General features: G+C 36.3%; 2 protein-coding genes across 2 annotated transcripts in view; both read left to right on the top strand.

Annotated features, from left to right (window-relative positions):
• The window catches only part of CCDC18 (coiled-coil domain containing 18), a 21,414-nt gene extending 18,116 nt beyond the window's left edge, over nucleotides 1-3,298 (top strand). The window contains exons 23-25 of the mRNA XM_071750719.1: nucleotides 423-539; nucleotides 993-1,133; nucleotides 3,059-3,298. Coding sequence (XP_071606820.1) covers nucleotides 423-539; nucleotides 993-1,133; nucleotides 3,059-3,073 — 273 coding nt within the window. The 3' untranslated portion in view covers nucleotides 3,074-3,298. The remainder of the gene's footprint in view (nucleotides 1-422; nucleotides 540-992; nucleotides 1,134-3,058) is intronic.
• A 310-nt stretch (nucleotides 3,299-3,608) lies between these two features.
• On the top strand, nucleotides 3,609-12,841 carry LOC139799142 (retinol dehydrogenase 8-like). Its single transcript, XM_071750717.1, has 6 exons — nucleotides 3,609-5,714; nucleotides 6,794-6,959; nucleotides 8,039-8,214; nucleotides 9,163-9,256; nucleotides 10,937-11,120; nucleotides 11,993-12,841. The coding sequence occupies exons 1-6, from the start codon at nucleotides 5,618-5,620 to the stop codon at nucleotides 12,230-12,232; spliced, it is 957 nt and encodes a 318-aa protein (XP_071606818.1). The 5' UTR covers nucleotides 3,609-5,617; the 3' UTR covers nucleotides 12,233-12,841.
• Nucleotides 12,842-13,715: the final 874 nt, after the last annotated feature.

Here is a 13,715-nt window from a genome sequence, read left to right on the forward strand (position 1 = left end):
GACCGTGCAAGGAGGCCAGACCTTCCAATATATTCTTGCCACAATACCCCAGGAATTAATCAAAACAATAGGATTTTTCTTGCTATGGCAAAATTTGGTGCTTTCTAACGAGATGGATGAATATAATAAGCTACTCATTACATTCTGTTTAAAATGAGAACTAGTTTCATCTTGTGTACCCAAGGACAGTGTTTAATTATGGACTTCTCCACAGTTTTTCCCTTTTCCCTTTGTGTTTACCCCCTGTTTTTTAAATGAGATAACTGGGATGCACTTTTAAATTGACAACTTGGGACTGTATTTGTGAGTCTACAAAGGATTAGTTTCATTCCTTTTGTTGTCATATTTTGTAACACTGCTTCTTAAAATCTGCATACTAGTTGAAAATAAACGTTTCATTTTCTTGCTTTTTTTACCTCTAGATTACACAGTTGGATATGACAGTCCATGAACATAAGGGAGAAATGGAACAGCAAATAATTCGGTTACAGTGTGATTTAGAGAAGGCAGAGTTAGAAATTAAGGAATGCCACAAACAGGTAATTCTTGCTTAAATTTACCCCCTGTTTCCTTAGCAAAGGGCAGCTAATTCTAGAAGAGCCGGGCTCTGGGTCACAATAGATTGCCAGGTTTAATCTAGAAGAGTAAAATTGTTTCCTTATTGTAGGGAGAGGGAAGAGAATTCCTTAATAATGTACCAGCAGAAATATTTTGGTTGTAAATTAAAAATATTTTTTGCAGGGATATGCCAGCATAAAAATGAAAATGGATTTTTTTTTTTACTTGATATTATATAGCAGCCAAACTGTTCGTCTAATAAAAGAAAATGCAGACAAAAAAGAAAATAAAATTTGAGAAGGGAATCCAAAGAAGCAATATTGATGATATTTTTGAGTTTTGTTTGGGATTGGTTTTTTTTTGGTTTGGTTTTGCTTTTTAAGAATCATTCTGCTTTCTGTAAAATATCTGACTTAATTGCACTTTCTGGTGAGGTTGAGAGCTTAGAGAAGAAACTCCAGCATTGTAAAGATGAGCTTCATGAAAAAGAGTTCGAATTGCTCCAGAGAGATCAAGAAATAAATCAGCTGAAGAAAAAAATTGAAAGAAACCAGAGCCTAGAAGCTCTTGAAAAGGTAAAATATTCTTTGGACGCATAAGAAATTAATGCTGTTACTGTAACGGTCTAGAAGCAACAATAAGGTGTCTCTTTTAGAGTGTTATTACTTCTACCCAGGTAATTGTATTTTATATCCTGACATTTACTGAATGTCAATCCCCTAGTTTAATGACTTAAAATTTTCAAATTTAATGGCAAATTCTTAATTATCTGCTCTGTGGAGAAATTTGGATATTGATTATCTTTAGTAACCTGATGTTCTGGCTATGAACATGGTCTTCCTTGAAATGAAATGGAACAATATGCTGTGTGATGGGAAATTCTTACAATGTAGATATTTATTTTGTGAAAATAATTGCAGCAAAAGAGCACTGAGCTGTAGAGGGCTTTCAGGATCAAGAAGAGAGAATTTTGTGGCATAATTAATGGGAGCATACAGATAGAGTAGAGGAGATGTATTCATAAAGTAAGATGTAATTCATAAAGTGAAATGAGCTGGGTCTTTGGTTTGAGGCATGGATGGATCAGTCACTACAGGTAAAAATGCAATCTTAGATAAGCAGTCTTCCTACAGAAAGAAGTTTATTCAGAGATGCTTGAGGTAAGCACCAAAACTGAAATGGCTCCTGCCACTTGGATTATGCTGCCTTTCTGTGTTATTTCTTTACTTCGGGTAAGGTATGGGAGAAGTCTTCTTTCTCTGTAGTGACCGAAGGCATTTGATCCATGTTTTAGATCATAGAGGCTTGGCTGAGTCACAGCTAAATATGATTCTTTCACTACAGAATTAAGCAATGTCAGATTTTCCGTTTTGATTTCATTAAGGGTTGTTTATGACCATTGAGAACAGGATAATATGACAATGTATAATATTAAGTTATATAAAATGATCATTAAAATATTTCCAGCTTAGCTTCTAAGACTTCAGGGTTGATTTTGAGGAAAAGGATTTCCTAGCTTAGCCCTTGCACAACTGCTCACTAGACCCTTCCTTTCCAAATAAATTGCCTTGCTATATTTTTTTGCTAAGGAATACCAAGTAGGGGGAGGCCCAAGATTGATCTAAGAGAGGGTTTGAAAATAGACAAATTCTGGTCTTGTTCTCTTAGAGACTTGGAACGAAGTAAGTGAAAATTTAAGTTTATTTTCATTATAGTGAAATACATATAGCACTGGATTTTGAAAGCATTCTGCATAAAGTATGAAGTGTATTGCAGGAGGGTTCTGGCTTCACTTAGGCCACAATATGGTTGCTTTTATTTAAAAGTTTTATATACTAGCATGATGTAAAAAAAAATACTTTCTATGTTAGTAACATTGCAGATTGACCAATCTTCCACAGAAACCTTCTGTCCTAGTTCTAAAAATTCAATTACCTAATCTATCTGGGAAAAAGGAGAGGGGGTGGGTGTTTTGCCTTGGGGGATATAGTCTGTTTCATTCTTTCCCCCTTTAATATATTACCATCCATACTTATTACTGAAACTAGATCAGTTCAGGAAAGGAATTTCTAGATAGGGTTGATTTCTGTCCTGATCTACTCTGCACTTTTGGAAGTCATGAAATGACAGATTTTTCAGTTGAATTGTTCTTAGTTCTTACTCCTCTTTAACCTGTAGTGAAGATCTTGTAACACTACAGCACCTGCTGTCCTTAGAAGTTGTAAATATTCCAAATAAAGGAACTAGAAAACTTGCTGAACACTCAAAATGGCTGGAAAAAAGATAATTTGGGTTTTGACTTATAGCAAATTAATCTTTTGTTGATCCAGCTCTTTACTGAAATGAAAAATAAAATTGTGCTACTGCAGCTAGTTTTCTTGAGAATGTAAGATAAATCCTAAAAACTGAAAAGTTACATCTTGGTTCAGATGTACTTCTATGTGGAAAATTGGGTGCAGAAGCTTAAAGGAAGGTTGTGATCACAGATACTTTGTTTCAGGTCCAAGAACTGTAAAGGAAGGAATGTTGTCCATTGAACAAGCAGAGGACCGGGAATGCTGTTACTGGCACCATAATTGTGTATTCAAAGAGGAAAGTTTAGCATTTTTTTGTAAATAATGTGTGTTTATTTGTATTGACACAAATGACAACGTTTTTATTTTTACAACTGTTTTGAGATTATTGCCGTGGTATAATAACATATGAATTTATTTTTGAGAAATAAATTTTATTTTTTAAATATCTTGAGTTGCAGGGGTTAATTTCAGCTCTTCTTAGCAATTTCTGCTTGGGAATATTTTTGTTTATTTGTTTGTTTGGTACACATACAATGCAGACACTATCTTATAAAAATTGACTTGTTTGTAAGGACACTGATTTGATAATAGACAATTTGAATACAGACAAGCAATACCTGCTTGCCTTACTGCAAATATGGTTACGAGGACTAAATCTGTCTGATTAAATTAAACATGATTTATGTGCATTAAGATGTGATTCATGCATCAGAAAATGAAGGTAGTAAAGTTATTGAACATGAAGCAATGGAAAAGAATTTAATCTATTGTAATTTAAAGATTACACTAAAGTGTTTGGTGTATTAAAAATGTATCTTGGCCAACAAGCACATCAGTTGTATTCCAGCAACTCTGCAGGTGGAAGTGTGTTCAGCTCCTTGGGTAGTAGGTGGGTCTTTCACTGTTCCTGCCAATACGTTACTCAAATGTAGCCGTTCTACTTGAAGTGGTTATTCAAACCCAGGCACACATTTTGCTACCATTGACAAGGTCAAGACACACTCATCTGAAGTATTTCTGCTGTTTCAGATCATTTACTTTGCAATTATGAAAATTGTGATGATATAAAAAAAAAGAACACTGTTTACTTACTGAAATAAAAATACTGCGTGTTTTAAACAAAACTGCTTTCCTATATGGTAGTAAATGAGAAACAAGTTTCAAACAGGTTTTTTGTTTGGTTTTTTTTTTTTTTGTTTTTTAAGCTAAGGGGTGTGTAAGCCCATCAAACCAGGATTTCAAGTAGAAAATGCAACCAATCTGTAATTCTAGTTGTATCACAACACTAGTGGAATTCCACTAACATGGTGTTACATAAAGCCTTGCTTGCTCCTCCTACATGCACTAAATATAAATGTGCATGAGCAGCAAAAGCAATTAGTCTATCTGGATCAGCTAAATAGCATTTGCATTAAAATTGTGTATCTGGACACTGACTTCTCTGGTAAAACTGTGGCTCAAACCCGATAGATGAGTAGAATCAGAGTTTTTTCTCTTAACCTTAGACACTGTCTTGCTATTTTCTTGCTTGCCTAAGAAATTAATGATTCCACTTGTTACACCGTTCAGGTGAACTGTTTTTTTGTTTTGGAAAGGATAGTTTCATTTTTCTAACAATTTCAGTTAAATGTTTCTGTAGTGGCCTTTCTTGAGCTACCAACTGATCTCTGTGCATGCAAATCCTGGAACACTGAAGTTCATTCTTCTGAACTGCTTTGCATTAACATGGAGTTATTGAAGCTTGGAAAACATATTTCCGTGTATAATGGCATTGAAATTAGCTGAGTGCTGTTCAGAACAGTAATTGCTTGCTGAGGTGATTCTGCCACTCAGGATGGGTTATAAATTTAAGAAGAGACCAATTTTTGTTCTGGATGTAGTATGCCAACATTTACTGTATGTTAAACATGAATTACACCAAATTGCCAGTCCAGATGTCCCTCTTAAACTCAGAGTTTGTATCCAAAGGTGGTGGAATATTTTCTCCAAAACTACAATAGATCAGATGACATACTAGTTTTGATTTATATTTTTAAAAAATATTTTTCTTGAACTTGTCAGTTGCAAGGATGTAGTGAAGCTGCTCTGTTCAGTGGCCTATTGGCTGTTCTCCTCTGCTGGTGTACTTGCTTATTTTCTCTATTCTTGGCTGGGAACAGAGACAAAAAAATAAATGTGAACTGTCGAAACAACTTGTCACTTTTCAAATTACAGAAAAAGCCTATTAGGATTCTCATAGTAGTAAGACATCAGGAAAGAAATCTATTTGTCCTGCTGTGCAAAAGAGTGAGGGTGCTGTAAGCATAGGAAATCTGATCACCTTCAGCAGAGGGATTCCATTTTGGGTGTAGTTTATTTTCCATAGATGTCAAGACTTGACACAATAGACTAATGATAATTGTGCCAAGCCTGTTGCTTCCAGTAGTATGTAAACTGGCTATTCCACTACAAAAAAAAAAAATCGCATAGCTTACAAATGTCTTACTTTAAAGGTTAATCAAATTTTGTATTAAGTATAGTCCATGTTGGTAATGCAGATTATAAGCTCATGCAGGAGCACCTGCTTCTGGTTTTGTCTAGTTGGAGATTATCCCTTAATCATGCAAGGTCCTGGTGTGCATTTTCAGATTTGTTGACTCAGGAAAGCTGGATATAGCATTAAAGGCCAATGACATTATACTGTAGCTACATTTAGGTTGTTGCTTCTCTGAACAGCTTCTTCTTCTTCTTGCTTCTCTTGCTTGAACCACCCAGCAAAAAGAATGGCCAGAAGGAATGTTCTCATTACAGGTTGCTCCTCAGGAATTGGCCTGGCACTAGCTGTAAAAATGGCAAAAGATGAACAGAAAAGATTTAAAGGTAACGAAATGTATCTCTTAATTTACCTTTATAAAAAGAGACTCCTCAAGGTATGACTATTTTTTTTCCTCTGTGATTTTTAACTGGTGACTGTATTCAGTTTGCTGACTTGTTTCCTGTTAGTTTTCCCCCTCTTACTATCAAGAAAATATAATAGGTTGAAAATACACTGCTTTCTGTAAGCAGATGGTACCTCTGTACCTGTATTGAAGTGGAACAGCTCCTTGATCTGAATAATTTAAAAAAAAAAAAAAAAAAAAAAGCTGAAAATGTCTGTATGCTACCTCTGATATACATTCATAATTGTAGTTAGCTTTGCTTCTGGCTACTAGAAACTGTTGAATGAAATGTACATGCCCATTAGAAGACTAAAGAAATTAATTCAGGAAAACAGTTCTAAAATTTGCTATTTTTACTTTAAAGCCTATTTTGTTGAATTATTCCATCCCTGCATAGGCATAAGGGAGTAAAAAAAGGGTTGGGATTCCTTTCTCCTGCCAGATGGGATATTTGCTATGATTGAACATAGATGGGAAGGTGAATGCAATCTGTGGTAACTGTGTTTCTCACACTTACTCTCAGTATTTTACTGCTAAATGACTGGATGCAGATTCATGGCTTTCTAGGTAATCAGGCCACAATAATAATGAAACTAATTTCTGTTTATTAGCAGTAGCTTGCAAATGCATTTGTCTTCTACTTTTTAATAAAATTATGGTTATGCTGCTAAACACAGTGACAGTGGTTCAAAAACAGGATATCTGGAATCTAAAATTAAGTTTTAGGTACCTAAAAATGATTCAGCAGCACGATTTGATAAATGTGATTTAAAGTTTTGGTGATAATATCTTTGTGCACAGTGATTTAATTCTCCTTTTGAATTTCTTGAAAATTTCAGAACCAGACGGTGGGAAATCATTGGCAGTATATGTTGAAAATAGGTCCTTTCTACTTGAAGATTTTATCTGGGTTCTGCCGCTAATATTTAAGATATGATGTAAAAGCAATGTTCTTTTATACTCCTCAGTAAGAATGCAGAAGAGATTTTATTTCAAAGTGCTGCCTCTGGTGTGTTTCAGTGTACGCCACGATGCGGAACCTGGCCAAGAAGGAGCCACTTGAGGAAGCTGTAGGTCACAGGCTGGGCAAAACCCTTGAAATTAAACAACTGGATGTCTGTGATGAGCAGTCTATTAAAACTTGTGTGAATAGTATCCCTGACAGAAGAATTGATGTCCTAGGCAAGTGCAGGATGTGTGTGCTATGAACAAATGTGTTTTTTTTTTTTAATTGAACATCATCTCAAATATCCTGGAGAAGTTTCATTAATGTATTTTTTGTATGGTCAAAGTCATAATAATTATATAGTGCATTCTGTTTGAGATTCTTAAGGCTTCGTGCAGACATGAGTGGGTTAAACCTCACTGCTTCCTTGAAGTAGGCAAGTTGTTTTAGCTTTTTAAAAGGAAAAACTTGGTCACAGCAAAGTGTCTTGGGTATCATGGTACAGTTTTTAGTAAATGTGATAACCTAACTTGCCTAAATTGGCCCCTTCACGTGCAACACTTGGTGCTCTATCAATAAATATTGCCCTACTTACAGTGAAGGCAAAAGCTGTCTGTACTAAGAAAGCTACAGCTACACCAAGTAAAAGAACAAATGCAAAGAAAGTAAAGGTACTTTTGTTTAGTATTGAGAGCTGTAATTGTGGACTTTGCAGATCATTAAATGAGAAGTGTTTTCATGTTGTTTTCCTAAAAATAAATATTAATATCTTAGTAAGATAGAAATTGCTTACACCATCATCTATTAAATCTTATTTAATAGAAAAGTATAGACCTGCCTTTATTTTGATTAATTATTAAAGTGCTGCTTAGCAAGCATCTTCTGCAGATTGTATTATAAAGTCTATAATGCTTTGAAATATGTTGAAGGCTTCTGTTCTTTCTTACAGGTACTGACTGTAACCTTTAATTCTTAATAGTGAATTATAAATAAATACAGATAATTCTCGTCTTATTTTCCTGTAATTCTGTTATTATTTAGAGAAAAAGGGCTAATCATAGATAAAGAAGTTAAAATGCAAAATACCAGATAATGTAAATTTGATTAAAACCATGATTAAAAATAACACATAGAAGTCTCAAGCATATTTGCAAAGCTTTAGTGACAGAATAGCATCTTTTAATCCTTTATTCAAGGATTATTTAAGGATTATTTAATCCTTAATCCTCATTTTACTTTCAAATGCTACTCAGTAAAGATTACAAATTAATGTTTATGTAGGTTCTTGCTCACTGTTGTCTTCTATTTTGTGCAGTTAGTAATGCTGGGATGGGACTCATTGGACCTATTGAATGTCAGACCATAGATGAAATGAAAACTGTGATGGATACCAACTTCTTTGGATTGGTTCGACTGCTGAAGGAGATCTTACCTGACATGAAGAGGAGAAAGAGCGGGCACATAGTTATAATAAGCAGTGTTATGGGAATACAAGGCAAAGTTGCAGTTTTCTTGTTTGCTTTTGTTGGTTTTCCTTGTTTGAACTAAGTATTCAAAATCTAAAGCCTACCTCTTTTTATCTGAGGAAAAAAATACATTCCTACTCAAGTACTCTCAACACACCTTAACAGCAAAACCCGCAGAGTTTTTTTGCTTTAGAGTTTTAATTCAAACTTTATCTAAATTTTTTTTTAATTTAACATTTTTATTAGGTGGAGAACCGTGCATATCCTTACTTTTCTCTTTCCTATTGGAATAGTTTGTGGACAGGCAAACTTGCTTACCACATTCTGCACAATAATAATAATAATGGAGAAAAATCCAATCATGTCCTGGACAATTGTGCCACCTTTCTGTAAAGTTTCTCCTCTCTTAAGACTCTGCAGACTAATTTTAGCAACAGATCATGATGCTCCTAATCTTGTGTTCCATCTGGTCTAGCTGTATTTGTGTCAATAATTACAACAGTGGCATTGATCTTCCCTGGATTATTCTGGTCAGGAAGGGTCCTAAGTCACACTGCAAGAGTTGTTATTGCTTAATACAGTACTTACCATCCACCTAAATGGACTGATGGTTCTGCTAAATCACGCAGATGCAAGCTGGTTCTCTTGCATAATAGTGTCTCCTGCACTGCACTCAGCTTCTCTGTTCATCTCTAGCCCATTAAAGTCTTGCTGATAAATAATGCAGATGCCATTGTATGTATAGACACTTTAGTATCTTAGACTACAAAATATTTAATAGCATCCACAGAGATCACACCATCAGCTGGGAGGAGGAAAAGCATTATTCAAGCATCCTTTCATAGAAAAGGATTTCATTTTCTTATGTTTTCCCAGCAAGACTGTAGAAACTTCTGGAAAAAACAGGTTTTTAAAACTAAGCTATATATACGTTGAATACAGTAACATTCTCAATATTATTTTTTATTTACCATCAGGTATCTTATTTAATGATGTTTATGCTGCATCTAAGTTTGCTGTGGAAGGATTCTGCGAAAGTTTAGCTATACAAGCACTCAAGTTCAAATTGCAGTAAGTATTGATCCACTGGTGTAAACTGTACTTTAGATAAATACATTCATAGCTAGCAAACAATTTTTAAAATATTTCTGCTATCTAGGAGAAACAGATTGAGGAGCCCATGGAAGTCATACATCACAAGATGCATAAAAATGTCCACATTTGTCATGCTGCATAAGCAGATAAAAAAAGATCTAGATGGTAGAATAAACTTGTTATATTAAACAGTTAAAGCCTCCCTAGCCTGGATAAAGTGCAGTTTATGTAACACTTTGGAAAACAGATTCTTGCATACCATATCATAGGAATAAAATAAAAATCTCAACTTGTAATTTTACTCTGTTGAAAGGATAACTTCTTAGGGAATTCACAGATAAAGTTCAAGGTCTCATCATGGAGAGTAAGTGGGAATGCATCAGAATGGAACACAGGGTAAGATACTGACAGGAGGTGGGGGGAAAGTGAGAATGTGGTGTACTATTTCTTAATTTTTTAATTAAGAGAACTGTTTAAGAGAATGGTCCTGTTCATCGTTTGTAGGACTTTGGATTTGTTACATGTATATTCACATTGATGTAATTCTGCTACTGTTCTTTGTGTGAAGTCCAACAGTTGTTAAATGTCCATTGCTCCTCTATGTGCCTGTGCTGTGGGAGAAGAGACAGCTCCTGTCATGGGATTTCAGAGACAAAGTGGCATCTAAACTGTCATTTTGCATGTCACTTTGAAATGTTTAGAGATATTTAAAATAAACTTATTGATACATAGGATATACCAGAATTCATTATAAGGTTTCAAGAGTATAAGATACAGCAAAAAGGAGGTTAAAAAAAGAAAGTAGATTGGGAAAAGTTCAAGGTCCAGTGTGATGAGTGATGCAAGAGAAAAAGCTTTAATTCCAGCAGCGGCTGGAATTCTGCTGTCAAGGTCAATAGCTTGATTTAGTTCTCAAGGAGAGCCTGGTCAGAACTCAAGTCTTGGAAGAGGTCCTATCCTAAAGGATGTTTTGATAAACATAGTGGCTGGGAGTAATTGCTGTCTGAGAAAAGAGCTGGGAAAGAACTGAGCAGTGACTGTATTTCAGAGATTTGTTTTAATGTGCTCCTGAACAACATAAAATTTTACAGGTTTGACAACAGCCAAAATCTGTCCACCCACAGCAAAATTCTCTGTATTTCATATTGTTGTAGTATTGTGGAGGGGTCTTGAAGTGTGTAACACTGACAGCTCAACAAAGAAAATCCAAGTTTAGGCAAATCCCCTGTCTTATTCAGCTACTTCTAATATTATCTGGGAAAGCTATAACAAAGAAATCTATGTAGGATTTTGTCCAGAAAGTAATGAATACTTTTATCGTGCTTTAATTATTTTTCTTAATATGTGACAAGTTCTTGTGGCTAAATCATCCTCAGATTTCACAGCTGTGAGACATCAGGAAGCAACAGCACTCACTCCTGCCATGATTTATGTTACAGCACTTCCCTGAAATTTAAGCTCCACAGATTGCTCTGCTCTGTGTGGATGGGGAGGAGCATGAGATCAGTAATGTGGTATGGATTGCTGCTACAGGATGTACTGTTGAATATTGTTTGGTAACCTGTACTTATAGCCCAACTCCAGTATTTTTCTTTGGGAAGAGTAGGGAGGTGTATTTCTCAGGGAGGGTAGTCAATAACTTTGCTTTTTGAACAGGTTAAGTTTGATTGAACCAGGCCCAGTGGTTACAGAGTTTGAAAGAAAAGTATTTGAAGATGGAATGAAAATGGATCTTTCAGCTGCAGATAAAGAAACAGCTGAGATGTTTACTAATATCTACCTTAAAAATTACAAACAAATTTTCCAGAGCCTTGGACAAAGTGCAGAAGAAGTTGCAGAGGTAACTCATCAACAATTCTCCGTCTTATTTTTTCTTTATTTATTTTTTCTTTGTAATATACTAATGTACTGGTTGGTTGGTTGGTTGGTTGGTTGGTTGGTTGGTTGGTGGGGTTCTTCTGGTAGAAGCATTAGATTTAATGTAATTTACACAAAGTAAAATTGTTTTTAAACTAAAGAGAATCTAAAGCAAAACCGTTTAGAATGTTAAAAGAATGTCTATTTTGATGTACTGAAGACACTCAAGGTGCAACTTATACATCATTTGGTGAAGTGTGAACATTCTGCAGTGCTACCATGTATCTACACAGGGTTCCTATCACTGGCTAAAGCTGCTCTTCTCTCTCTAGTAATCCCTCCACTATGTGAAGTTCATTCAGCTACCTCAGATGACCAAGGCACAGTAGAAAATACAGGGACAGAGTTTCTAGTGCTTGGGGCTTCCTGCAGGAAGACAAGTTTAGGCAAGCTGTGAAAGGGGACAATGATTTCAGGTGCTAGTTTCAGTGCCTACTGAACCTTCACAGATCTTGCTGCAAAAGGGCACTGTTTGATCCTTTCCCTGTGAACTGTAAAAGAAAGGATCTACCTATTATGGGCATACTGGCATAATTTTGGAGGACTATTCAGGATGTTTAGGTGTAAGGTACTGTCATTAAATAAACATATAAATAAACTACAAGTAAATCAGAAGTAATGGCCTTAAAAATATTCTTGGAAAAAAATTCTGATTAAATTCTAGTAAGACTTCATACAGGGTTTTACATCACCCTAGCACTTTTTTCACTTTTCCTCTGCTTAGCTGAAAGCCAGGTTTTTACTTTACTTTTCTGGTAAAGGTTCTTTAACAATTCTATTTCTTACTCTTGACAGCATACAGTAAAGATAATCCTCATGGAAAACCCACCTTTTCGCCATCAGACCAACACTTTGTATACTCCAATGACAACTTTGAAATATGCAGATCCAAATGGAGATCTGCCCATTGATACATTCTATAAAATGGTTTTTCATCATGACAAAATCTTCAGTGCAAGTCTTAACTTTATCAAATTGCTAAGGTGGAGAAGTAGAAAGAGCTTTAACCTGGGAAAACCTTCAGAACAAGCCTGAGATTATAAAGTGGAAGTTGGAATTATTTGTTGTAGCTATTGATTACACAGTATGTGGTCATTCAAATGCCTTTGCTCTGTAATCGTGAAGAGGTGTTAAAGATGTGCATTTGAGTTTAACTAAGATATTCAGCTCCATGCATTTATCTTGAACTTACAGTTTGCAGAACTTGAAACTGAAATCATCTAGCTGTAGGTTTATTGTTTAGTTGCTTTTTACAGATCTGTTTTAATAGGAACATGAACATTGACTGTGCTTGAGTATTCAGTATAAGACATCCTCTTAATTTATTAGAATATAATACGTACTGAGATGTATACCATATATAAATTATTTAGATTCTTTAAATAGTATTTTTTTTCTTTTTACTTGTTAGAATTACTAGTTTAGTAATTCCCTCACTCACATTAGCATTCCCATTTTCAGAAATCAGGTCTTTTTACCAGTAACATAGGAAAAAGTCTCCTGAATCTTAAAATGTCACAACTGGAATATTTATTATACATATGTATTATAGTATTCTGAATGGTTCCTTTACATGCAGTTGTTACTGGCATATTAAACAAAGTGGATAATAAAAGATTTCTTAGGAGCATCTTAAAATAAAAACTTTTTACGATATGGGTACTATTTTTTGCAACAATAACAAAATATGAGTAAGATGTAATCCATTAGATGCCTTCAGTGCCTTGAGGGGCTCTCCTTTTCCAAGCACTCCAAGTAAGTACATATTAAGCCAAAATTCTAGCATGACAAGAAAGTCTTTTCCCTCTGTCTCACCACAGTCCTGCAAGTCAGCTGAGGCTAGGCTGGGAGCCTGGGTTTAAGAGCTGTTGCTCTTGGGCAGCCTTGTTCTCTGACCTCTAGCCCTGCCTGAGTGCTGCCCCATGATGAGCTGAAGCCCCCGTGTCCCTGAGGCCTCCCTGCTGCAGGTTCTCAGCAAGTTCCAGCAGCAGTCCTTGTTTCACTCTGGGCCCAGCTGGGGATACAAGAATTGATTTTCTCTTTCCTTCAGTCCTTTTTCACCAAGCCTCAATCTAACTCCATGCTGGGACTTGCAGCAGCCCTGCCCTGCCCCTGCCCAAAGGCTGGCACGGAGGATCCAAGCTGCAGCCCCACTCGGGCAGCTTCTGCAGGTACCAAGCACTGCAGGAAATGGTTGGCTGGCTTTGCAGTCGTGACCCTTTTGGGGTGGCAGTGGGGCTGGTGTATGGGGGTGTACGTAGGACCTCCCTAGGACCACAAAGAGGGCAGAGCTCAGAGGACAGTGCAGCAGCAGCCTGTGCACAGCTGGGCACCTCAGCTGGGTGCCACCCCTCACTCACACTTCTTTCTCCAAGATACCAGGCTGGTGCCTGCACCCCAGCACCAGCGCCTGGAGGGGGGCAGACGTGGCAATGGCAGCTGGGCTGCAAAGGGGAATGCAGGAACCGACAGCACCCTGCTGCTGGGGCTGAAGGGAGCTCTGTCCCGAGGAGCTGCC

Source organism: Heliangelus exortis, chromosome 8, assembly GCF_036169615.1.
Source record: "Heliangelus exortis chromosome 8, bHelExo1.hap1, whole genome shotgun sequence".
NCBI classification, from domain to species: Eukaryota; Metazoa; Chordata; class Aves; order Apodiformes; family Trochilidae; genus Heliangelus; species Heliangelus exortis.